This window comes from Manihot esculenta, chromosome 14 (assembly GCF_001659605.2).
Source record: "Manihot esculenta cultivar AM560-2 chromosome 14, M.esculenta_v8, whole genome shotgun sequence".
Taxonomy (NCBI): domain Eukaryota; kingdom Viridiplantae; phylum Streptophyta; class Magnoliopsida; order Malpighiales; family Euphorbiaceae; genus Manihot; species Manihot esculenta.
In genome coordinates this window covers 10,998,202-11,024,677 of record NC_035174.2, presented here as the reverse complement: position 1 = coordinate 11,024,677, position 26,476 = coordinate 10,998,202, and the positions used below count along the sequence as shown (strand labels likewise).

At 35.1% G+C, this 26,476-nt stretch overlaps 2 protein-coding genes and 1 pseudogene across 4 annotated transcripts; 1 reads left to right on the top strand and 2 right to left on the bottom strand.

Moving 5' to 3' along the window:
• Positions 1–1,456: 1,456 nt before the first annotated feature.
• Positions 1,457–12,066, top strand: LOC110600489 (annotated as a pseudogene).
• Positions 4,042–6,558, bottom strand: LOC122721710. 2 transcript variants are annotated; one of them, XR_006348436.1, is made up of 3 exons: positions 5,740–6,558; positions 4,444–5,667; positions 4,042–4,359 (listed from the first exon to the last, which is right to left on the bottom strand). XR_006348436.1 is itself a non-coding variant. In XM_043950228.1 (3 exons), exon 2 carries the CDS (start codon positions 5,119–5,121, stop codon positions 4,447–4,449), a length of 675 nt encoding a protein of 224 aa, XP_043806163.1. In that variant the 5' UTR covers positions 5,122–5,667; positions 5,740–6,275; the 3' UTR covers positions 4,042–4,359; positions 4,444–4,446. The 2 variants fall into 2 exon arrangements, 1 of the variants encoding a protein (XP_043806163.1); XM_043950228.1 differs by having other exon boundaries at positions 5,740–6,275.
• Positions 12,067–15,127: 3,061 nt separating the features above from the next.
• LOC110599729 (CCR4-NOT transcription complex subunit 10) lies at positions 15,128–24,085 on the bottom strand. 2 transcript variants are annotated; one of them, XM_021736289.2, is made up of 6 exons: positions 23,561–24,085; positions 22,604–22,690; positions 21,516–21,698; positions 21,343–21,429; positions 21,194–21,265; positions 15,128–17,364 (listed from the first exon to the last, which is right to left on the bottom strand). In XM_021736289.2, exons 1-6 carry the CDS (start codon positions 23,774–23,776, stop codon positions 15,415–15,417), a joined length of 2,595 nt encoding a protein of 864 aa, XP_021591981.1. In that variant the 5' UTR covers positions 23,777–24,085; the 3' UTR covers positions 15,128–15,414. The 2 variants fall into 2 exon arrangements, with proteins under 2 accessions (XP_021591981.1, XP_021591982.1); XM_021736290.2 differs by having other exon boundaries at positions 21,516–21,695.
• Between the last annotated feature and the right edge of the window lie 2,391 nt (positions 24,086–26,476).

Sequence of the window (26,476 nt, the reverse complement as noted above, 5' to 3'; positions counted from 1 at the left end):
TCTTGTCTGGACATCTTGCCCTGTCACTCTCATTGGACACTCTATTTTATCCTTATCATGATCTAGACTTACCGTAAACCCACTCCCAAATTCACTTTAACCATTTAACAGTATCTCCTCACTGCAAAATAAAAAATAAAATTTGATAATTTAATTACTAATATTTTAAATCTCGGATAATATATTTATTTAAAATTTAATCGATAAATTTTATTTTTATTTTTATTTTTTGATAATACTTCTCTTTTGTTCACTCATTTACAATTTAATTTAATACATTTATTATTAAATTAAATTTATAAAATAATTTTTAATTTAATTCACTTAATGCGAAACTAAAACCTCTATTAGTGCAAATTAGCTTATTAGTATGATATCATAATTAAACAGACTTATTATCATGTACTAATTAAAATACTATTGCTTTACCAAAAAGCTATTAGATCTATTGTGGTTTTCTCCTGAAATAATTGCAGCATTATCTAATTAAGTTGATGAAATCAAGCCAATCTCCCCATGTGTGATGTGGGCCCATCACATTACCATAAGGACTCACTCACAGTCCATTCATCTTCAAGAACACGCGATTACAAACTTAACCAAATGTTAAATATATTTAAGTGGGAGTATTCTAACGGTTTGATTTAAAATCGAATCAAATAAATTGAAAATTAAAATTTTAATATTTATAATAATCAAATTGAATCAATTTTGATTAGAAATCAAATCAATTTAATTCGATTTGATTTGATTGATTTAAATTTTTAATAAATTTTTTTACTTTTTAAATTTTATTTTTAATATTTTAAAATTTAATTAGAATATTTTAATATGATCTAATTTCTAAATATTATTAAAAATAATCATTAATTAGATCAGTTTATTTTTTTTAATTTTTTTCTAATCAAAATTAAATTGAATTGAAATAACTGAAATTTTTAAAATTAAAAATTGAATTAAATTGAAATAAATAAAAATTAAACTAAAATTTTAAATTAATTCGATTTTATCAATTTTTACGATTTAAACTAATACTACTCACTCCTAAATATATTTAAATAAATCTGATAAATCTCAAATTATACTCCAAAAGTTATAAACTCTAGTAAAAAAAAAACTTTGAAAACACAAATTGCTCGACTTAATAATTAAGCCACTAACAATTACACATATATCTTTTTATTTTTTATAAATTTATATATTTATTAATAATTTTTATTATAATTTTATATTTAACTGCTAATTTAATATTTATTTTATAATAAATACTTTTTTTAACCGTTGTTAGCTACTAATAAGCTAATATATAATTATTAACAGCTATTATAATAAGCAATGACTATTCAAATCGCTAATAAACCGAACCAGACTATAATTAGATTTATCATTTTTAAAATTTTTATTTTAATTTTTAAAGTAAAAGTTTTGAAATCTTCACTAACCTAATCTCCATAACCATTCTTTCATCGTCTTCATGGCAAGCATTGTAGCTTTAGCCATTTTCACATTTTGTCTCTTTTGTTTAGTCTCCATTGATGCTGCTTCTGAACCGGGAAATGGCTTTAGTGTAGAACTGATTAACAGAGATTCACCAACGTCTCCCTTTTACAGACCTGAAGAAACTCATACTCAACGCTTCGCTAATGCTTTTCGTATATCAATAGGTCGTGTCCATCATTTTAACCAAGAGAGTTCTTCGGTCTTTCCCACGATGGCGGAGTCTAAGGTATTCAATAATCAGGGGGAGTATCTAATGAAAATTTCACTTGGCACACCAGCTTTTGAAATTTTAGCCATAGCTGACACGGGCAGCGACCCTATATGGACAAAGTGTCTCCCCTGTATCGAATGTTATCAACAAGATGCTCCTATTTTTAATCCAAAATCTTCATCAACTTATAGAGACCTTTCCTGCTCCACTCGTCAATGTCGAAGCCTATCTGAAAGAAAATGCAAAAGGAATCAATGTCATTACTCATATTCTTATGGAGATGGCTCCTTCACTGTTGGAAATCTTGCTGCTGAAACTATTACCTTGGGTTCTACAAGTGGCCGCCCTGTGGCTCTCGCTAAATCTGTATTTGGCTGTGGACATAACAATAATCACTACAAAAATTTACCGGATTAGTAACGGAAATTTCCGTTACTAATTATTAAAAAACCGTTACTAAAATTATTTTGTAACGGATTTGTAACGGAAATTTTCCGTTACAGTGAACCTCGTTGCTAATGCATTAGTAACGGATTTTCTAATCCGTTACTAAATTAGTAACGGATTTGTAACGGAAATTCCGTTACTAAATTTGGTTCCCTTTTGATTGGTCTTAGTAACGAATTTTTTTAGTAACGGATTTTTCCGTTACAGAAATCCGTTACTAATTATGAAAACGTATTAACGGATTTTTCCGTTACTAATCCGTTACTATTTATAAAATTATAATAAAATATTATAAATTATATAATCTAATGAGATAATTTAACCTGTAAATACACTCACATATTACAACTCATCTCAATAACAAAATGTAAAAACCAAATGTCATGAATGAACTCAAATCCAATATCATGTATTATGTAAATCAAATCAAACATATATCCAAACATATATCCAAACATCAAGTTGTGCAATTTTAAACTAAAAAAATTAACAAATTATTTATTATCCTAGTACATATGTGTAATGAAAAAAGAAACTATAAATGAGTAGTGTCATCGTCCTCGTCCTCATCACTAGTTTCATCTGCTTGATCAGGAGGCTGTGCAGGCTGTGCAGAAGTTCCCTCACCGGGAGCTGAAGGCTGGTTCCCTTGTCTTTCACTCACAAGCTGCATAAGTAAATCCTTCACCTGTGAGAGCTCAGAGGTAATCCGCACATTTTGCTCAATCAATGCTTGTTCATTATCCTCACGCTCCTGTAGCTTGCGTCTGAGATCAGCCATTTCATCTTGAAGATCCTGATTTTGCTGAGCTGATGTGAAGGATGTATTAGCAGAAGTCTTGTTTGGGAAGAAAACTGAAGCCTGTGATCCAAGACCGTACACCCTTCTTTTTTTCTCTCCACCTACTGCCTCAAAGTATAACTGAGCCTCATCAATGCGGGATGCCTGACTACTGTCATTATCTGTCTGTGATGCTTGCTCTTTCAAAGTCAGAAAGCGGTCCTTCAAAAAAAATACCATGTGATATAACAGTATAAACTACAAATCAAATAATTTACTATAAATTTATTTAATTTCTCACATGAATGGCCTTTGAGCGTGCATCAACAAACTCTGAGGAACCCTTCTTCTTATGCGTAGCCTCAAATAACTCATGAGGTAGAGGATCTCTGCCTAGTCTTTCACGCTGCAAGTAAAATATAAATAGTAATAACATGCTTCAATATAAATTCACAATAAATTGGATAAATTTAAAGTATTTGAAAAAATTTAAGTGAGAATGAATATTACGTACCATCTGTTGTTGATGCCTATACTGAGATATGGATCCTCCACAATGTCTTGATGGGCCAGCGCCTTGCCCACCTGTTTCACTCTTTCTGTTATTTGAGAATTTTTTGCATTTCTCTTTATACTCAGTTGCTCCCCAAGCGGATTGCCATGCATCCATTACTCCTTCTGTCAGTGATAGTCTCTTCTCCTTCCCATTCCTTACGCTACACATAAGGCTACGATACCGCTCGGCAGCTTTCTTCCTCCAAGCTATCTTCATAAGCTGTTCTATTGCCTCCTCCCATAAGAAGTATTTCTGTAATTACTCACATTTAGCTACAAATAATGCACAGTTAAAATAATCACATGTACAATATAATTTGTATTACCTTAAATTCTTGCCAATAGAATTCTTTAACCTCTTCTGGTACATTCTTCCAACAAAAGCCATCTGCTACTAACTTTTCCTTGAAGATCAAGGTAATCCGCCTAGCAATCGGATCAGAAGGCTGCATGCTGTAAAAGAATAATTGACAAAAAAATTATTTTGAAATAAGCAAAAAAATTAAATGCATAGTTAAAAATACTTATAAATTTTACTCACACTGGGTTTACTAAGGAAATATGTGGTCTGAGCCCTGTAGGTCCACAACTACCAAAAGCAGATGCAGATGCAGATGCAGATGTAGCCGTAGATGCAATAGGTGGCAAACCTATGGGAGCTGAGGCAGTAGCAGATGTGTGCACTGAAGCAGGAGTGGATGATGCAGCACCCGGTGTGGATCTCTCACCCTGGTCTGGTCTAGGAATCAAAGTAGTGTGTTGTACCAAATCTTGATTGACATTTTCTGATTCAGTTGTGTGGACACTACCCCTGCCATGGTCTCCTCGACCTCGTGATGAAGATCCGCGTCCTCGTCCTCTCATCCTGTACAGATTTACATTAAAAAAATCATATGTAGTTAACATATTTAATAACTAAAAGTAAAAATAGATATCAATTATGTTATACCTTCTATTCACTATTTACATCTAAGTCATCATTATCATCATCATCATCATCATCTGTTTCTGTTGCTATTATAGTTTCATCTTCATCATTTTCTTCACCATCATCAATTTCAATAACATCCCCAGTTGGATCATTTAATTGTTGTGTTGAATCATCAATTTCTCTAATTATGGCAGTGTGTTCCATTTCATCTTGTTGAAATGGTTCATCAGCAGGTTGTGTATTTTCTTGTGTTGGAAGTTGAATTACAGAACGTGCTTTGACTTTTATAGCAGCCCACCATTCAATTTTATCTCGCTTTAGGCTAGGATACGGAGTATATATCACTTGTATTGCTTGTACTCCCAGCACAAAAGGCTCATATCTATTAAAAGATCGTTTATGATTCACATCGACAAGTTTATATTTACTATGGATCTTTGTGCCTACATTTGGAGTGGGGTCAAACCAATTGCATTTGAAAAGTACAACTCGCTTGATTGGAAGACCTGGATACTCCAAACGTATAACTTCAAGCAATTGTCCATAGTAATCGCTTTCTTCGCTGCTGTAATTTGACCCCTTAATACACACCCCACTGTTCATAGTTGCTCTACTTGCACAGTATGACTTCGATTGAAACTTATATCCATTCACCATATATCCATTGTATGATGTCACACTTCGTAATGGACCCATTGCAAGCGATGTGATAAACTTGTTGGATATGTTATTGCACGAATCATGAGCAAAATTGTTGAACCATATAGAGAATTCACTCTCCAATTTAATGTCAATCTGAGAATCATTGACCAACGAATCATTTGAGCGCAATTGATCAATGTAAATGCTGGAAAAACCTCAACTCCATTAGAAAAGGTAATTACTTGAACATAATATATAAATCACTTATTTATGATAACTTACTCAATATAGGGTTTCACTTCTGGACAATTTAATAATATGTACACTTGTGCTGCTTTATACTCATCCTCCATAAGATATCTGGTTGTCCCTTTTCCTATTGGTCGACCAGACTGCATGAAGATTGATAGATTGCCTTCATAATTTTCAGTACTTTCTGAAATATCAACATTCCTTGGCACTTTTCGATGTCTAGTTTGGACATGCGATTCAAAGTAATGTGCACAAAATGAAGTTGCTTCTTCTACTAGGTACGCATTACATATTGATCCTTCGACTCTAGCTTTATTTCTGACATTATTCTTAAGCCGTCGCAGATATCTATAAAATATATGACCGATATTAGTAAACATTATTAAATAACTTAATTAAAGAGAAGTTAAAAGAACTTACCGTTCAAAAGGATACATCCATCGATATTGCACTGGACCTGCCAGCCATGCTTCATATGCTAGATGGACAGGGAGGTGTTCCATACAATCAAAGAAGCTTGGAGGGAAAACACGCTCAAGCTTGCATATGATTAAAGGAATTTCACCATGCAACCGCAACATATCACTCTCACTTATAGTGGTAGATGTTAACTCCTTAAAAAAATTACTCAACTCTGTTAAGGGCTGCCACACATTTGACGGAAGCAACTCACGAAATGCAATTGGCATAATCCGCTGCATGAAGACATGACAATCATGACTCTTCATCCCAAACATCTTCAGCTTCTTCATATCAATACATCGCCCCATATTAGAAACATATCCATCGGAAAACTTTAGATTTTTCAGCCAATCACATAACACTTGCTTACTTTGCTTATCTAGAGTATAACAAGCTTTTGGATATCTCCCAGTGACTTGATCCATTTCCATCTCTGGCCGATTGCATATCACATTTAGGTCTGCCCTTGACTTAGCATTATCCTTTGTCTTTCCCTCAACACTCATTACAGTGTTGATTATATTTTCAAAGAAATTTTTCTCAATGTGCATTACATCAAGATTGTGCCGAATCAAATTACTTTTTCAATACGGTAAATCCCAGAAGATACTTCTTTTTCTCCAACCGCATTGCTTTGATAGACGGGAATTTATTTCAAATGCATCTTCATCTATAACTCTCTTAAACCCCAATTCGTCAATCTGTTTCAGTACTTCTTCACCAGAAATTGGTGGTTTAGCTTTCTTAGTAATAGATACATTATTCCTAAAAGCTGTTTTGTTTCTTCTAAAAGAATGGCTAGGAGGTAAAAATTTACGATGATTATCAAACCATGATTGCTTACCTCCTCTTGTCAATGTGAACGCATCACTATCTTCCATGCAATAAGGACAAGTGGTCCGTCCTGCAGTGCTCCATCCAGATAGCATAGCATAAGCAGGAAAATCACTTATAGTCCACAGTAAAGAAGCTCGCAAGTTGAAATTTTCTTTATTGAATGCATCATATGTTTCAACTCCATTATCCCATAAATCTTTCAGCTCAGTTACTAGGGGTTGTAAATACACATCCAACTTATCTTTTGGATTTCTAGGCCCTGGGACAAGTATAGTGAGAAACATATACTCACCTTTCATGCATAACCATGGAGGTAAGTTGTACGGTGTCAGTATGACAGGCCATGATGAATATTGCTGACCAGATTGTCCAAAGGGTTGAAAACCATCGGTGCACAGTCCTAGACGGACATTACGTTTCTCAGCACTGAAATGAGACCAATTGTTATCAAAAACCTTCCATGCATGCGAGTCAGATGGATGATGCATTAAATCATCATCAGTCCCATGATTGGCGTGCCAAGTCATATCCTTGGCTGTAGCATTAGATGCGTACAACCTTTGTAGTCTAGGTGTGATTGGCATGTAATACATTTTACTATAAGCAACTTGGGTTTTACTAGAGCTCTGACTATCTCGCAATCGTTTATACCTCGGATGATCACACACCTTGCACCTGAGCAATTCATTATCCTCACCCCAATAAATCATACAACCATTTAAGCAACTATGAATCTTCTGAATTGGTAATCCCAAGCCTTCAAGTAATTTCTTTGTAGAGTATAAATTATCAGTAAACAAATTATCAGTAGGTAAAATTTCTTTGATGAATTGGCAAATATTATCAAAGCAACGTTCAGACAAATGATGTTCAGATTTGATATTCAATATCCTTGCCATAGCTGACAATTGTGAATGATTTTCACAACCTGGCCACAATTCCTGATTAACAGCGGCCAACATGTCATACAATCTCTGAGTAGATTGATTTGGAGGCTCATTACTAATTGATGGGGAGAAACTAGGTCCTGCTGCATCTACAACTAGTTGTTCATAAGCATTAGAGAATTCACCATGTTGATATTCCACATTGTAAGTGTTGTCAGTCGAATCATTACTTCTCCCATGGACCACATTGTAGTTTTGAATTTCGCCATGCAAATACCATACATAATAGTCTCTAACAAACCCATATTTCATGAGATGAAACCTAACTGTACTCTCATCTTCAAAACTTCGATTTTGGCACTTAAATCGATTACATGGACACCTAATTAATTCTCCATTCAAACAGTCTGGAAACTGTTTGGCAGCTGCTATGAATTCATTTAATCCTTCAAGGAATAAAGGATTTAGTAGACCATCTTTTAGTCTTGCATACATCCAACCTCTATCAGAATGCATATTGTACTTATTGTACCTAGAATATATAAAAGTAAATAAAAAATTGGTCAGAACGACATCCTAATCTAAAAAAATTGAAATCAAGATATTAGCTCTATTTAATATCTAAATGACATGAGGCGTAAAAAATTCAAATTAAAATCCAAACAAATTAGTACTAATTATGTGAAGGATGGGCAAAGAGTGGGATAGAAGCAACTCTTGAGCCTTGTGTCTACTCAAGGGGCATCCAGGATTCAAATAGCAGAAGCAACACTTTTGACTTCCTTGCAAGAGATGGCACCATATATTGTTGCAAGAGAAGATAATAATAAATTAAGCATATCATTCATGGAACGTGAGAATTAAGAGTGTAACTTTTGTCTTATATCCTTTGACTTCATGTGCTAGTCTGAAATGGTGAAATTGTTAGCTGAAAACAACACCAGCTGAGGTGAAAATTATAGTTATGAAGTGAAGTGTAGTACCCATGTGTGAAATTTCAAACTTGGAAAGGCAAGGGAGAGAGAGAAAAGGTGAAAAATATAGTGGAGGGAAGATAGAAATTATTGATTTTATTTGCCCTCTTGAGTCTTTTCTTGCCAAAAACAGTGAAAACTCATGAAAGTGTAGGACTTTTCAGGTCATCTTCTTCAATCAAAGAGGACCCATCATTTTTTTTAAAGCTTAGTTTGCCTCTCTTCCTGCTCATGGATCCCAAGGGCTCAAACTCAAAGAACCCACATGAACTACCTAGCTTTTTGACCTAACCTCCTCAAACCCTACAACAACACCAAAACCAAAGCCAACAACAGCCACAGAAGGCAAGCATGGGAGAGAACAAACCAGCAGAAATAAAAGATTTCCAGATTGTAATTGCAGATAAAGAAGATCAAAAGAAGCAGTTAGCACCAAAAAGAAGCTCAAACAAGGACAAACACACAAAGGTTGAAGGTAGAGGAAGGAGATTAAGGATGCCAGCTCTTTGTGCAGCAAGAATCTTTCAATTGACCAGAGAATTGGGTCACAAATCTGATGGGAAAACAATTTAGTGGCTGTTACAGCAAGCAGAGCCTTCCATAATTGCTGCAACTGGGACAGGAACAATACCAGCCTCAGCCTTGGCAGCTACTGGTGGATCAGTTTCACAACAAGGTAATATCATTAATGATTATATAAATTAATGATTTTATTTTTTGTTAATTCTCACGTTTGGAATGGAAGAATTAGTTCTTTTTACATTAAGTTTTATTATTATTATTATTATTATTAAAAATATAAATAGTGCAAGCTTGTGTAAGAATTCAATTGAATTATTTTCTTGTAAATGATTTATTCCAAATAGCAGGAGTAGGATTTACCAAGTGGAATTCTTACTTGAAATTATTCCCTCCCAGTGTCCTAGCTTTGCTTTCAAAATATCTAGCCAGAAGAAGGGAAAATGGGTTGAAACTTGTTGCTCTCAGTCGTCTATAGATTCTCTATTGCTTATTTACGACTAGCAGGATTCACAGGAACCATCTGCTTGCATATGAAACTTGGAATCTTTGATGTGAATCTTAGGACGCTTGAGTGTGAGAATTTGGTAGATTGGAGGTTTTATATGCTAGTGAGTTGACAATAGGATGTTGTATGTAGTTTTTTAATATTTGTGCATTACAGTAGAATAAGTTTTCAATCTGCAAAATCCCAAAGGACTTAATTCGAGGGGGTTTCATCACATGATTGTATGAACCTATGGCATATATAAAAGTAAGCTTATGCTGGATTTTGTTTGAAATATTCTGGGTTAAACCTTTTTGAACGTTTAAAACATGGAAGGAATTGTGAGTTAAGACTTGAAATATGACAAACTAAAGGAGTATGGACTTGATGTAAGAATCCAATCTTGTGGCTTCTGTGCATTTTGAATGAGACAGATTTGTTGGCTGTTAAAATTTCATCATGCTAGCTGAAATTTTTTTCTAATGTGTTATTTAAATTTACTTATTTATTTTTTCTGTGCAGTGCCACAATGGGCATAATCTTTGTTCAACTTGTAAAACAAGGGTGCATAACCGATGCCCCACTTGTAGACAACAACTTGGATACTGGACATGCTTAAGACAATACGTTATGGGAATGCTTTCAAAGGAAGAGGAAGAAACAGACAAGAAGTAGAGCCTAGCATTCAAATAAAATGCCTGATTTGTTTGTGATCCATCACATATAGATAAACTGATTTGTGAAAAAAAAAAAAAGGAGAAATCTGACTCAAAATTTTCAAAACATTTGTAAGTTAGGAACAAATGAAATCCTGAAACTAAGGACTAGTACTTGGTTTTGGAGCAGTTAGACAGTTGAAGTTCATAGGACTAAGCATTGTTATTTCTTAACCCCTGAGATTGGTGCAGCCCCACATGCCTTTTTTGACCTATTAAATCTCAGAAAATCAAGTTACTCCCTACAATGAAAAGTTAGAAATGGGAGTGCTAAACGATATCTGTTCTGTAGTTTTAGAAACAGCAAGAATGTTGTAAAACAGTAAGCCTAAAGCTGCTTATGAACACTGGGAAATAATGAAGGCACAGGACCACACTCAAATGCACAGCAACTACACTCAATTGCACAGCAGATCTTGTTTTTTTTTTTGGGGAATCCAAAATAAAGTAGAATAACAAATCTAAAATACGAGCAGAATAACAAATCTAAAATAACAAAAGTCAATCTTAAAGGCCCACACTCAAATGCACAGCAACTACACTCAAATGCACAGCAGATCTTGTTCTTTTTTAGGGAAATCCAAAACAAAGTAGAATAACAAATCTAAAACACGAGCAGAATAACAAATCTAAAACATTAGCAGAATAACAAATCTAAAATAACAAAATTAAATCTTAAAGAATGAAAATAGAGTACCTGGAGAATGGAAAATGCAGATCTTGAAGAAGAGAATAATAAACAAGCAGTGGATGCGATGTATCGACGGGAGGGGAGGGACGACAACAGTGCCTTCAGGAGGGAAGCTGGGATGTACCGACGATGATGGAGGGAAGCTGGGATGTACCGACGGTGATGGAGAAGCTGTGATATACCGATGACGACGATAAATTTGGGCGATGTACCAACGACGATCAATTTGGGCAACGATGTCAATGGGTCCAAGAGGGAAGCTGAGATTGATGGGGAGAGAATTAGGGATTTTGGGGAGAGAAAGCTCAGAAATGTGAATAACGGGAGGGAGAAAGAGGGAAATCGTCAAATTCATAATTTTACTTTAGTCACGGATCTAATCCGTTACTAACTGATCATTTAGTAACGGATATTACAATCCGTTACTAAAATACGTAAACAAATTGCATTTCAGTAACGGATTTGGATATCTGTTACTATACAATGAAAATTAAAACCATTTAGTAACGGATAAGTATCCATTATAAAAATTAGTAACAAATTAGTAACGGATTTGGTAATCCGTTACTAATTTGTTTCCTACACTAATATCCGTTACTAATCCGTTATTATTTAGAAATCGATATTATCCGTTACTAATTTCCGTTACTGATCCGCTTTTATCTTGTAGTGAGTGGAGCGTTTAGTGGACAAGTTTCAGGCCTTGTTGGCCTTGGAGGTGGCTCCATTTCCCTCATCTCTCAACTGGGTTCTTCAATCGGTGGGAAATTTTCCTACTGTTTGGTGCCATTTTTCTCCAGAACAGCAAACTCAAGCAAGTTGAACTTTGGAAGTAAAGGCGTGGTTTCAGGTGAGGGAACCATGTCTACCCCATTAATCCGCAAAAATCCTGACACCTTCTACTTTCTGACACTGGAAGCTATAAGTGTTGGAAAGAAAAGAATAAAATTTCCCAGTTATTGATTCTGGAACCACATTGACATTAGTCCCAGAAGAATTTTACTCAGAACTGGAATCAGAAGTAGAAAGTGCTATCAATGGAGAACGTGTCTAAGATCCCACCGGCACTCTCAGTCTGTGTTACACTGTTGAATCTGATATAAAGGTTCCTATATTGACAGCACATTTCACTGGTCCAGATGTGAAGCTCAAGCCTCTACATAAACATACATAAACCCATAAACATAACAATAACTTATCATGCATTTCTACCCATAGATCTTCATAAAACTAGTTTAAAACATGCAAGAAAGGTTGGATCTAAGCTTACTTCTTGAAGATCGAGAGGAAAGACGATTCTAGCTTGGAGGTAGGGAGAAATCCACTCTTTGGTCTCCAAGCTTCCAAACTTGCTCTTTTTGCTCAAATCTCTTCAAATCAACACAAAGCTTGTTAAAACATGAAAGATTGGAGGAAAAACATCAAAAACGAACCAAAGGAGAGCATGAACTCACCGTGGCCGAAAATGGGGAGAAAACTCGCTCGTTTCGGCCATGGAGCTCTTATATAGGGCTGGCAGACCACCTTTCGGTAGCCGAACGTACCCCCACATCTCATGCAAGTTCGGCGGCCGAACCTTTGAGACTTGCAGAAGCCTAACTTGCCCCCCTAAACCATCCCACGTTCGGCGGCCGAACCTGGAAATGCCTCCTTGGTCCTTTTCATTTAAAACTCAATTCATTTCTTACTTAAAATCATTAAATACATTAAAACATTTTATGAAAATATGATTTTACCCTTCTAGAGGTTTCCGACATCCGAGATTCCACCGGACGGTAGGAATTCCGATACCAGAATCTAGCCGGGTATTACAGTTGGACAGTCAACTAATAAATTAGAGCCAGTTAACCTATAACATATTTATTGTGTACGTTACACCAATATGTTTTGTCGCATGCGCGTTTATGATTCTGGTGATGTACTGAGGGGACGATAAGCATGTCGGAGGTCAACACTTTACTATGGTTTCATCATGTCGTATCTGGCTCACTCGACTTATACAGAGATAGATTTCTTTTGGTCACTGAGATTGGTTACCCTCGCATTCAATGTCAAGTTTTGAAAAGATTTTTCCATCCGCTTCAGATTTTGGAAGGGTTAAAAATGTTGATAATCTAATTCTTGTATCTTATAGGTAGGTTTTCTTTTACTTGGTCGATTTCACACGACCCTCTTATACATGTGTCATGATCATAATAGACTCTATTTTTTATAGACCATAAAAAGTACAAGAAAATTTAAGTATTTAATTCAAACTGAACCGAAACATTTGGCCAAAACGCAAATTTGATCTATTTCGATTTATGATTCAAAAGGGACAAGATCACCGGTCTGATGTCAATTCAAACTAGGAGTAGAATTAGAAATTCATTTTTTTATGGGACAAAAATACAAAAAAAGTTTTAAAAAATGAAATTAAAAAGTTAAATAAGAACAAAGCTGAAATAAAAATAAAATAAAAATTTACTATTTAATCTTAATAATATATGGCATATAGGAAAATCAATTAGTTAATCTATTTTTCAAAATATATTGTTTTAAGTTAATGGCGAGCACTTCTTTATAAATTTTTTAAAATTATAATAATATTTTAATATTTTTTTATATTATAAAAATTAAATAATTATTTTTTAAATAATAATTAAGAGCAAAAAGTGTTTTCTTTAATAAATACACTAAATTTTAAAATTTTTGAAGGATAAAGAGGTACTCAAAACAAAAACTGAATTTACATTTAAGAAGATAAAATGGCCAAACTTGATCTGAACTATACAATAAATATAAAAAATAAAAAAAAAATATTTTAGTTAAAAATATCTCTAAATTATAATTAAAAATTAAATATATTCAAGTAAAATTAAATTAATCGAATAAAATATAACTCATGCCTTCGTATTATTATAATCACGTTATTTGACTTTTTAATAATAATTTAAAAAAAATTTAAAATTATAAATGAAATCTATTAATATAATTGGGAGGTAAATTTAACTTTTAATCATTAAAAAAATAAGTTTTAAAAACTCCAGGCGGCAGCAGCCCTCAATTCACAAAACGACTCGTTGCCGGAACAACCTCAGAGCGGCCAAATTTAATCAAGAACACCCAGAATAGTTAAACCTTCCATTTCCCAAAAATATATATATATATATATATAGATAAAAAGGATACAGCTTTGATGCAATAGCAGTGGTAAAAAAAGGATGAAGCACGTGGGAACATGAATCTGTGCTGTCAGCTGTCAACATTACAAATTCTTGATTCTGAAATATCCACAAGACAAACTATTCATTTGTACCGATTCTTTCCTTTCATTTTTACCTTTCATAACTCACACCGCCTATCTTCCATTTTACTAGGATCACATCACTGTTAGTCTGTTATTTCTTCACTATATTTTTTAATAAATAAGTTTATATTACACTTTTTTTGGTATGAAGATTAATACTATTCTTTTTTTTAATTCAAAAAAAAAAAACAAAGAAAGCTTATTCTACAGCTAGTTACCCTTTTTCCGCTCTGCTTTGTGCGAATCTAGTATGTACTATACATGCAAATGAGTAGTTGATAAAAAGCCACAAGGCATTTAGATCAATGCAGCAGCCAACATCTCCAACCAAATTTTATTTGCTGAGTCGATGATTGGAATCTTGAATCACTTCTAGTTTTTATTTTTTTTTTAAAAAAGCCTTAACTAAGGCTTTGTCTGTTGAGCTATTGAACTGATAGTTAGTAGCAGATAGTTATTTTATTAATTATTAATTATTAAAATAACTTTTTAGAATTCATTACTCCAATCTTTAAATATTGTTCAGAGCATTAAACATAGCTGTCCAACAAGGCCTAAATACCATCTGCATTGAGTGTGAATTAGTCCAATCTTCATTGGCAGGGGAACTCGGACATAATGTAAAACCCACACAAAAAATAAAAATAAGTATAAAAGAATGTTAGAAAGATTCCACTGATTGGCTCGGCAGTAGCAGAATGTTAGAAGGCAGTTGGAGCCTCTATCCACTGGAAAACATTGCTCACTGTAACAAATAGCATTCTCTGAAAGTTGGAGCTGATTTGGAATTTTAACATGTAACCCACACAGATATTAAAATTCTCTACTACTAAGCACACAGTTGTTATATAGACTCGAGGCTAGTTGTTTATTTTCCTCATGAGTTCAGCCAATCCATGAGCATGCATCAATCAGAACTTTGCCATTGATCAAATAACACTTGAAATAAAATTGAAATCTCAAGAGCACTTGATGAATAATTTCTTTTCTTCTGTTTTCAAGGCACAACTAAATTTGAAAGGTGGGCATCAGCTCTATCCAAAACACTCTGCCACACCAATTAATGAACCCTAGATATCAAAAATCAAAAGGGGAAAAAAATTAACAGAAAATTTATTCTCTTAACTGAACTATATATATGCTACAAATCCCCTATTAAAGGATTGCTGATCTACCCACTAACTATGACAGATGAGCCAGACACAAGAATTAGAAGCCACTCTGATACAGCCATCAAGATTTATTCAATTGTACATGGCTTGGAACGAACTTAACCCGACTACAATGTTTTAACTTGGAAATAGCTGCTTGTGACTTACCGAGCACGAGGTCCACGTAAACTGCTGTCAAAGTGACCTCTGGACTGTCGGGTACAAGGGACAATGCTTGCGTCACAAAATGGTGGGCCCGTTCAAGCTCACCTTGTGCCGCATACATGGTTGCGAAATTGGCATAAAGGATACCCCGTGCCTCTTCTGGCTTGTGGAACACAATACCTTGCGATTCCTCAGGAGAAGAAGTCTTTGCAACTGATCCTCCATTGGAATCTTCACAATCGAAAGTTTTCTCCACTTTCCATTGGTCACAGTCCTCCTGGCTGAAGGGCAACTCAACATTACTTCCTCCAGACACATAAATTGACAAGTGTTCAGCAGCTTCCTTAGGCTTGTTCAGCAAGCAGAGGGCCTCTGCTGCATACACATGACCAAGAAAAACATAAATTCTTGAGCATTCTGAAAGTTCCAAGAGAGAATTTGCCGTGGACAAAGCCTTCTCGGGGTTTTCTAGTTCCAACTCTACATAAGCCAAGTTAGCAAGAAGAGCTTGCTTAATCATCTGATTCTCTCTCCAACGAGTATCTTCAAAGTAAGAGATGGAGTTATGCATGTTCTCCTGGCTTGTTGCTCCCTTCTGCTCCTTTGCATCCCCATTTGCATTAAGCTGACCTAAGCCCACAGATAAAGTTGATGCTTTGGTATCTAGGCCAGTTAAACCCCTGTGGTATGAATTCTTGACCGCTTCTCCTTCACTTGATTCATTTTCTTCCAAGGAGATACTGGAGGGTAAACTGGACTTCAAATCTTTCATACCAGCACAGTCCAACAAGTGCAAGGCATTGAGGAGACACTGACGGGCAAGGGACACAGAGAGCTTCAGTTGCCTTTCACTGCCCAAAAACAAGTCCTCCCTTTCAACAAAATCCAAACATCCATTTCGTGAACTCCCATTTTCTATTGCAAGATGCCTCCATTTTCCCTTGCCAACAACATGGACTATAATTTCTGATTTCCCTGGCGTTCGACCAACTTTTATAAGTCCCTTCTCTAGGGCCATCAGACAACACTCAGCAAGCCGTAACCACAAGATAGGAAGGTTGTAAAATATTAGACTTGCTTTCTGGAAACAGCGAGCAGCCAGCAAGGGCTTCCCACAAGATAAGTGCTGTATGCCACAATTGTAGATAATGAGGAGAGATTTATCTTGGAAAAAAGTTGACAGTTTCAGAGGCTTATCCTTCCGTACTGACGAACTACTAGATAGTGCCTTGGAAAAGAGCACAGATGATGTGTGGTATTTATAAAGCCGAAAATAAATGCAACCAAGATTGTTGAACATGCTTGAAATCCCCATCTCAGCGCGGTTACTTGATGCCATCAACAACTTGATGGCTTTACGATGATTCCCACGAGCATATTCAAGCTGAGACTTCAAAAGGAGAGCCGTGGACGAGTCTCTACCACGTGCAATGTTCATGGCAAGCTTGACTTCACGCTTCGCTTGTTTTAAGTTCCTTGTGAGAAGTAGAAATCGGACCTTGTAAAGCTGCAACATAAGCTTTAGATCAATGCTAGATATACACCTATCAAGTTGGATCCTAGAAAGATCATTAGAAGATGGAAAACCAGATGGTCTTGTCAAGTTCTGTCCACTTATGTCCAACGAAAACATGGTTTCATACTCCAGTGACTCCTCTGATAATGATAAAGTTCTCGACAAAGAATTTTCCAAGGCATTTCCACTTGGTGCTAAATCTGAATTAGATGCATCCAAGGCTGATGAACCACTCAGAATAGAGGATGATTTTGCAACTAGATTTGCAGATTGTTGATTTGTCATGCTTGCATTATCACCTTGACTTGTGGAGCTGACACCAAAAGCTTTTTCTAGATAGATCAGCACATCCTGATCATGGAAATAAGAGAAAGGTCAATTGGAACATCCTTCTACCCAAGCAAATTAATAATAATAATAATAATACGGCAGAAAACAAGACATTATATGTCAAAGCATGCTGATAGTAATAGATAAGAATCTCTGATCATTTGTGATAATAGAAAAAACTACACGTGTTATATCGAGCGTTTATGATTTCCATTCAAGTCCCCTCAACTTGAACTCTTCAGGGAATACGACACGAATGGGGTAAAGGCACTTAGGAATTGACCAACTTCTTCTTTCCTTTTTTTTTGGCTGTAATTTAGAATAACTTGAAGTGCTGTCAAGTGCCAGTAATTTTAACATAATTGCAGTACAAAGTCCATATACTTATAAGAAAACCACAGCCCACATGGTCCAAGGTTTAGACTTTTCAATCACAATAGCCAAACTAGAGAAACAAAAAAAAAAAAAAAAACAGTTCTTTGTTAGATTTACTCCAAAGAACAGATAGTTTTTTAGAGAGTGCAGGGAAAGAAAAGAAATCAACCATTTCTAAACATAAAGCTTTCAACCAAAAAAGCTTCTTCAGATTATTACTTTTATTCTGACCGGAAAAGCCCCACACTCCGAATCAACTTCAAAATTTTACCGGAATGACAATGCTAAGCCCAAATTTATCCAGACTTTGCCAACTTAATACTTGTGCACCAAAGAGTTTTACTCTTGATCATATTGCCTGGAACAGGATACATATTGGATCATGGTATGGGTACAGCAACAGGCACAGGCACACACAGTAAGCCACTTAGCTAGAAAGCAAGAGGCTTAGTTGATATACCAATTCAGAATGTGGTATTTGTTTGGTTTGCAATACATGAGTTATATTTAATTAGCATAATCGCCAATTTTAAAAAAAGCATATAAAAAATAATTTTCTGTTCTTTGTTATATTTTATACATTTTTTGTGAAGATTAATATTAATAAGAAGAATTTACTAATTTTTTATCAATTAAATTTAAAAATATAATAATAGCTTAAAGATAATGAACTTCTAAGTTCTAACTGAACTTTTAACTCTTTAACAGGCCATATTTGGGGCTTTATGAGGGCCATATAACTTAGGGCCAGGATTAGTAACATATTTTTCATATCATGATCATCATTACTACTATCTGTCACACCAACATTATAACAGCCACTGCAACCACATAACATCCCCTATCCTTAGGGTTGAGCAGTTTTTTGTCTATACCAAAAAACCGAACCAAACTGATTTAGTTCAGTTCAATTGGTTCAGTTTTCTGGTCTGATCAGTGCAGTCCGGTTTTTTATTTTGTTTAAAAAAAAATTGGTTCAGTTCAATTTTGTTTTTGGTTAAAACTGTACGACCAAAATCATATCTAAGTAGAATCTTTTACAACTTCACTCAGCAGTTACCAAAGTTCTCTTCAGCCGACCCTAGTATTTTCTTTCATATCTCTTCAGAACTTCTTAGTCAGAACCAAGCCAACAACAACCCAACCATTAGCTGCTTATTCTTCTTTGTTCTTGATTTCTACCCCTCTTCTAGCTCAGATCCAATTCCCAATCAAAGAAGCATCCCCCTTTTCTGTTCTGCGCCCAATTCTTTCTTCTCCCAATTTTTCCTTCTTCCATCTATCCTTTTGCTGTTCTGTGCCCAATTCTTTCTTCTTCCAATTTTTTCTTTCTTCCATCCGTCTTTTTGGTCACTCATAGCCACAAAAGATGTGTGGCTGGTGACTCATCAAAGAATCATCATCATTGCAATCTAAGATGCAACCACCAAAGAAGCATTGTTTTTTATGTGCCTTCTAGGTCTTCTGGTTTTGATAAGCGTCAGGTTTGATGAGCATTGAATATTTCTTTTGATATTTGCTTTTGATGTTCTGGCTTGTGGGTTCTGAGTCTGTGTTGCAGAGGATTATTCTGGGTTCTTTGAGTTGTGTATCCGTGGGTTGGATTCTTCTGGGTTTTGTGAGCTGTGTATGCTCATTGCTTAATTAATTTGTGGGCAGGGCTTATGGTTGTCTAAGCATGGTTTTTGGTTCTCTTGCTTAATAGAAGGGAATGGTCTATGTGTATTACCTTTATTTATGTTGATGTTTAAATGAAATTCGGTTTGTTGTAAACTGAATCGATATTTATCGGTTTGGTTTGGTTTGGTTTGGTTTAGTTATTTCTCTATGTTCAGTTTTGATTTTAATGTCATTTGGTTTTTTTGGTTTTCTTAATTCAATTATGTTCAGAATTGAACCAACCAAATGTTTTCCCCTATCTATCCTTGCTTTTATGAATTACTCAGCTGCCACCATCAGCAATGTACTGCCTCCAAATCCATAAACTTTTCTTTTTCATATTTACTTGCAGCAGTATCCAGATTTTTTTTCTTTAACTTTGCACCCAAAAGTGTTCTGAAACTACTTTTTAAAATAAAAACAATATAACCAAAAAGCTGAACCAAGCACTGACATGAAGATTTGGGCAGCTTCTTTTTGTTTATAAAAATCACATCAGAACTAAACTCACTAAATTTCTTAAGGCCAATGACCATAGCCCACTACTTCAAATATCTTCCCATGCGCCATTGGGTGATTCAATTTCAAACCAAGTTGATGTAGTACAGGACCTCTTATAATTCAACGGAAATGTCATTCTTATCACCAACTTGTGGCGTTTCCAGTATTTTGCTGTAAGGTTATGTTTTATGCCAAGCCATAGTCCATGGAGACCCCAGGCACGAGCTGTAAAGAAGAAAGAATGCACAACCAATGCAAAGCCCTAAAGAAGAAAGAAACCTTATAAATCTAAGTATCTAACATGACTTGTCTTCTGAAAATGGCACTGAACTTGGCATCAGCTAAATAGGTCTCCCAGCTAGCATTGGGTTTTCTAGTTGGCAATTTTTTCCTCATTTTTCATTTGATCAGTGTTAGATGGAACCTGTTTGCATTTTCCACAAACTTAATTCCAAGAAAATTGCTAACTAAGAAATGTTTTGCTCAAAGTCATTAAATTTGCATGGGAAAAATTGATTCAGCATAAATGAGGTCTTCAACCTTAAGAAAAATTTACTTCCACCAGAAATCAAGACACTAATCTTGAGAAAAGTAGACACAAGCATACACTTCTTATTCTGAATGATCCCAGACATACTAAAAAACAGCACAGTGCAGGCAGACATGATTAGCTATAATGGGCGAAGAAAATCATTTAAGGCTAATGAAATTAATCTACTGATGTCTCCTGCTATCATAAATCACCAAGAAGAAATTATCTTTACGTTGATATCATTCTGCATTTGACAAGACCAATCCTTAAGATAGATCAAAGTTAATCTTATTGATAATGAGAAACAAAGGAGGGATATAACCTTTAAATGTCTTCCAAATTTTTCAATGCCATCAAGAAATTCCATAACTTTCAAGCTTTGTCATACTAAATGGCTCAGCACTATAAAAATAAGAAGAAGAGATTCCCTAATTTGATACTTTAAGTAAAACCCACAAAAAAACGCAGTTATGCTAAGAACACTCAAATGCTTATTGCTTGCATGCCAGAAAGCTTTTTACTCAAGTTTTATCTTTAAATGTAACCTGCAGCATTTAGAACTTACTTTCTCAGGGAAGAATTTTCAATGCAATTGTTTAAGGAAAAAAAAATGAGATGGTAATTCTGGTGACAGCTTCTTAGAGATTTCACGGCTAGCCTGAATTTATCAAGGCTTCTTTAGTTCCACAGGAAGTCACTTGTCTTTCAAAATATTTATGGGGAAATTCTTTCTTTCAAACAAAAGCAAAATAAGTAGCAAAAACCATTTTGCTTTGCACTTACAGCAGATTTTGCCGCATCCTGGCAGGCAAGTGCAACATCTAGCAACAGAAGGCAAACATGGAGAGCAGTTGTCTGCAAAACAGAATGAAGCATCAGAAGATGATAACAAAACCAATAAAGAAAAAGAATTAAAAGTTAAGGGTACATACCTCATCAATGGGCTCAATATTGTTATACAAAGGTTCCAGAACTGATAATGCTTTAGTATATTCATGAAGATGAAACCAGATAATTGCCTGTAAAAGGACAATTTCGATGTCATACTGCAGAGCAAAACCATTAGCAAGCCAATAAATACACCAGAAATATATCAATGACCTACAATATTTAATGTTACAACTGCCGAGTCAAAATCATCCATGTAAACCAAAGTCGAACTATTTGTAGCAGAAAATTGATGTGCCATTGTACCACTTTCTTTAGAGCCTGAAATAACTCTATTTCCAGCATTGCTCCCAGCATCAACCTGCTCACCAGAAGCCTGAGCAAGCTGCTCGCTTTTCTTCTACACCAAAAACATAGAAGAAAATATCACATTAGTTTCCGAACAAACTACGTGTATATATATGTATGTTTGTATGTATGTATGTTTCAAAAAGTACAAAAACACAGCCCAACAAAACATTCCCAACAGTTATCAAATCCTTCTATCCAGTTGTATAATAAATTAACAATAAACCAGAGAAAAAATCAGAACTAAACAAAGTAACAAACTCCTGAGCTAGAAAATTATATAATTTATATCGTTAACAATAAAATATTGAGAGACATTATTTGTGTCAATAAATAAAAGAAAATAAAATGGAACATCTTTCAGTCCTTTGTGCCAATCTGCACCATTTAGGATTGCATTTCCTCATTCTACCGTACTTCTAAGTACTACCATGTACTGCCAAGAAAAAACAATTTATGCTTCATCTCTTCCTCCATTTTTTTTCATCCTTCTAATTATAAATCCGTTCAACCTTGAATGAGTGAAGGAACTTTTAATTTAAAGGCTATTATTATACACATGATTCGTCAATAATCATCAGGACATCTGTTTGTACATCAGTCTAAACAAACATTAGGATTCAGATCAGCACATCAAGTTAAGTTTGTCACTGTATAAAATACAATTTTGAAAACAACTAGCAGGTTGAAAACCTCATAAAAAGAGAGAAAAAAAGAATAAGAACAAAATGCACGTCAACACCCCCATAAATCAATTAAAAAAAGATATGCATATGCTTTCGGGAGAGAGAGAGAGGGAAGTCCATAGTTCATTTACATTCCAATCATAATGTTTAAACTGCAAGTTTGTAATTATGGACCCATGAGAAAGCAGTAGGGTAATTATTGGTGTCTATGCTACCATCAATCCTGGAAGAATTAAAAGAAAATAGAAGGATGAGATTAAAAAAACCATACCTTGACATTATTAAGTACTTCAAGCAACTTTCTTGGATCTGAACAACCATCACGAAAGTATTCCGCAATTGCAATATTATGAAGCACCTGATAAACATTAGCCACAGATTGAAAATGTGCAATGTAGGGCAAACGAAAAGGAAAATATTCATAACATAGAGCAGAATAAGTCATACAACTCAGCAAAGTTGCAAAATCCAACTATGCCCTAACGATGGACTACAGTAACAAAAATAGGTCAGAGTTAAGATGATGCCGTCATAATCAGATCAATTAAGCAGGTATTTAAGATAAGCTAGAGCTGCAGCCTATACGAACACAGAAAGATCTGATTAATCAATGAGGATCTGATCACAAATTAAAATACACAATACTATTTGGACCGGTAGCATTGTATTTGTATTGTACCAGTCGGAAGCCATCAATGACATGACATAGCTCCCAGCCTGAATCCAGAACTAGTTTTAGTTATCCTTTCTAACAAGTGAAAAAGCAATAATTGGTTCAACAACTTCATTCAAAAAATTTCATGGCTCTGGTAGAACCGTCACCCTAACAAAACTACTAAAAGTAATATGGTTCCAGCTTCAAAAAACGCATCCCTTGCTCTTTCCTATCTAACTATCGCACATACAGCCGTTTGTGGGCATTCGTTAAATCTGGACTAACTCAGATAAATGAATAAAGATTTCTACTCAACCCAAGCTGGTTATTAAGCAACACTTGCTCAATATAAGTAGCTCTAGATTAACAGTTCATTAGAACATTTCCAATAAACAACTCTGAACAAATGAAGAAAAACTGAGAGTGCCAACATAACATGTCTAACTTAAAATCTACATGCTTAAAGTGCCATTCCCACATAAAAAAGGAAACATGTACATTACTCAACTAATTGCAAATGATTAAGAATTGAAATGCAACCATAACAATATAATAAGATATACATGTAATTACTTTGGGATCGTCTTCTTTCTTTAACTTGAGCTGATGCAAAACAGCGAGACACTCAGCAAAACGGAGAGATTGGAAATGGAGGGCGGCGTCCTTAGCAAGAGCAGCAGTGACAGAAAGAATGGCATCGTCCTCACCGGCAGTGGACGATGAAGCAGCAGCAGCATCCCGAATCGCGGAGGGCGTCGACTGCGACGAAGAAGAATCTCGCGGGTCCATGATCAGATCCAAGAAATCAGAAGGCAAGAATTCTTTACACCACTATCTAGTATCCGAAAGATGTCGAAATGTATACTTAGGAAATGGAAACCCTAACGGAAAAGAAATCAGAGAGGAGAAGAAGAGGAGAGAAGTTGGAAATTGAAGAGGGAGTGAATAGGGGAGAAGGAGACCCTAGGGTTTAGGGAATTGCAGAGAAGGGCAAATGAAAGTTGCAGAGACAGGAGATTAGGGACGAACAATGGATAGCGGGAGAGAGGGGGAAGAAGCAAGTCCGAAATCAGAAACATTGAGCATGAGTTTTGATAGGGTGCATCGATGGGGTATGTAAGTGCGTTTTATGTTATTTTGGTTTGCGTTTTGTGCTTTTCTTGTTGACGGATTATTTTAGCTCATGTGAAATTTCATTCAATCTTATTAAAATATCCTCAATACAAAAGGAAAAATTAAAGACTCTATTTAAAAATTATTTTCTGTGTAAAAAATATTTTTTAATAAAATAATTTATTTTTTATTATTTAATTTTAATTTTAAAAAATAAAATATATTAATAAAATTATATATAAATATTTTAAAATATGAAAAATAATTTTTATTTTTATTTTTTAAAATTTTAATAGCTTAATTTTACTTTTGACCGATAAAATAAAACTCCTTCCAATTGAATGTACTAAAACTAAAACATTGCTCGATGGATCAACTTGGCCACAAATTATCTGGACTGTTAGAAGATTATCACTTTCAATACATATCTTCTCAATTTTTAGTTTTCTTGCTAATTTAATTCCTTCCCAAATAGCTTAAAATTCTGCCTCAAGAGCTGAGCACCTCCCCCAACAGGCTACAAACCTATGGACCAACATCCATTGGCATATCTGATAAGTTCTTCACCAAAAACCATTAAGTTTATATCCAAGATCATGCCATCAGTATTCAATTTAAACCAACCCATCGATAGAGGCTTCCAGCTCACCCAAACATCCCTCTTACTTCTCCGACATATAACTAATTGATTATACACTATAAAAACCTCATCTACTATAGCTTTAATTTCATTCACAATAGAGGATAATCCAACAACCCCCTCCCCAAATAATATCAAATTACGATGATTTCAAATCTTTCAAGTTGTCAAAACAAATATTTCAGACCAGCTTCTCTTATCAGATAAGGGACCCAAAATACATAAATTTCTTAGAGCCCGATCTTTTATTCCAGAAAAGCTTTCAAAGAATCAACCTCTTACCATAGAAGGAAGGAATAAGATCATTCCACATAGAGTACACCCAAGAATAATCTCAAAGTACATGCATACTTGTTTCCTCATAGCTCAAACACATCAGACAAGCCCCAGATAAGCTTAAATGCCTTATTCTTCTTTCCACATTCGTCAATAGTCGATCATGAGAAGTTAGCCATAGAAAAGATCTAACCCTCTGCTGGCACTTCAACTTCCAAATCTTTCTCCAAACTAGATCGCTTGGAACACCTTTGTCCATAAGTATATTATATGCAGACTTAACCAAAAACTCACTTGAAGAAGTAAATTTCTAAAAAACTGTGTCTGGCCCTCCATCATAAGAAGGAACAAGGGTAACTGCAATAGCCATTAGAGCATCAATGGGGAGAAAGCTGCTAAAGCTCTCCTATTCAAATACCATCCGAGCTAACAAAATCAGCAACTGACAAAGATCTCATAGAAAGAGGCACCTCACCCACAACCTTATCAATAAGCCTAAACCCTCCACTACACCAACAATCACACCAGAATAAAGCTCTCCTTCCATCCCCCAATGCCTAAGCAATCCCAGATCTCAAAACTTTCCAATTCTCATATAGGCCCCTCCAAAGCTTAGAACATCTGGCTGGTGATGAAGCCACTTCTAAGCAATCATTTTAAACTTTGTATTTTGAACGTAAAATCCGAGCCCAAAAAGCAAGAGATCCATAACAAATAGCCCACCCTAATTTCATAAGAAAAGTTCGATTCACCAACCCAGAATCATGCAAACCTAAATCCCCCGCATCCTTCTCCTGGCACACACAATCCCATTTAACCAGGGGAATTTTTCTCTTTCCATTACTGCATCCCCAAACAAAATTCCTACAAATTGAGTCAATCTCCTTGCAAACAGAAATGGGCAACTTTGCAGTTTGCATAGAATAAAACGGGATAGTAGAGATCACTGAATGAGGCAAAGTGATTCTACCTGCTAAAGATAATTGTTGAGTATTCCAACCTGATAATCTCTTCCTAACCTTTCCCATAATGTAAAGATAAGTACTCTTGGATACTCTGGCTTGAATAATGGGACTCTTAGATATTTTCCAAGCTCCTGCACCTATTAGAGACCCGCATTTCTACTTATAACACTTCCCAAGCTAGATACCACATTTTTGAAAAAGAATATCTAAGATTTTTGAAAATTAACTCGCTATCCAGAACATATACAAAAATCCTTCAAAATGTCATTTATTATACTAATATGATCTACCAATGGCTCAGCAAATAATACCAGATCATTCGCAAAGAATAAATGGGAGATCGGAGATCCCCTCTTGCCTAAAACCATTGATTTTCATTTATTCAGCTAACAACTCTACTCAATAAGATGAGATAAATGCTCCACACACAAAATAAAAAGGTACGGGTACAAAGGATCTCCTTACCTTAAACCCTTAGAGGCCTAAAAGAATTTG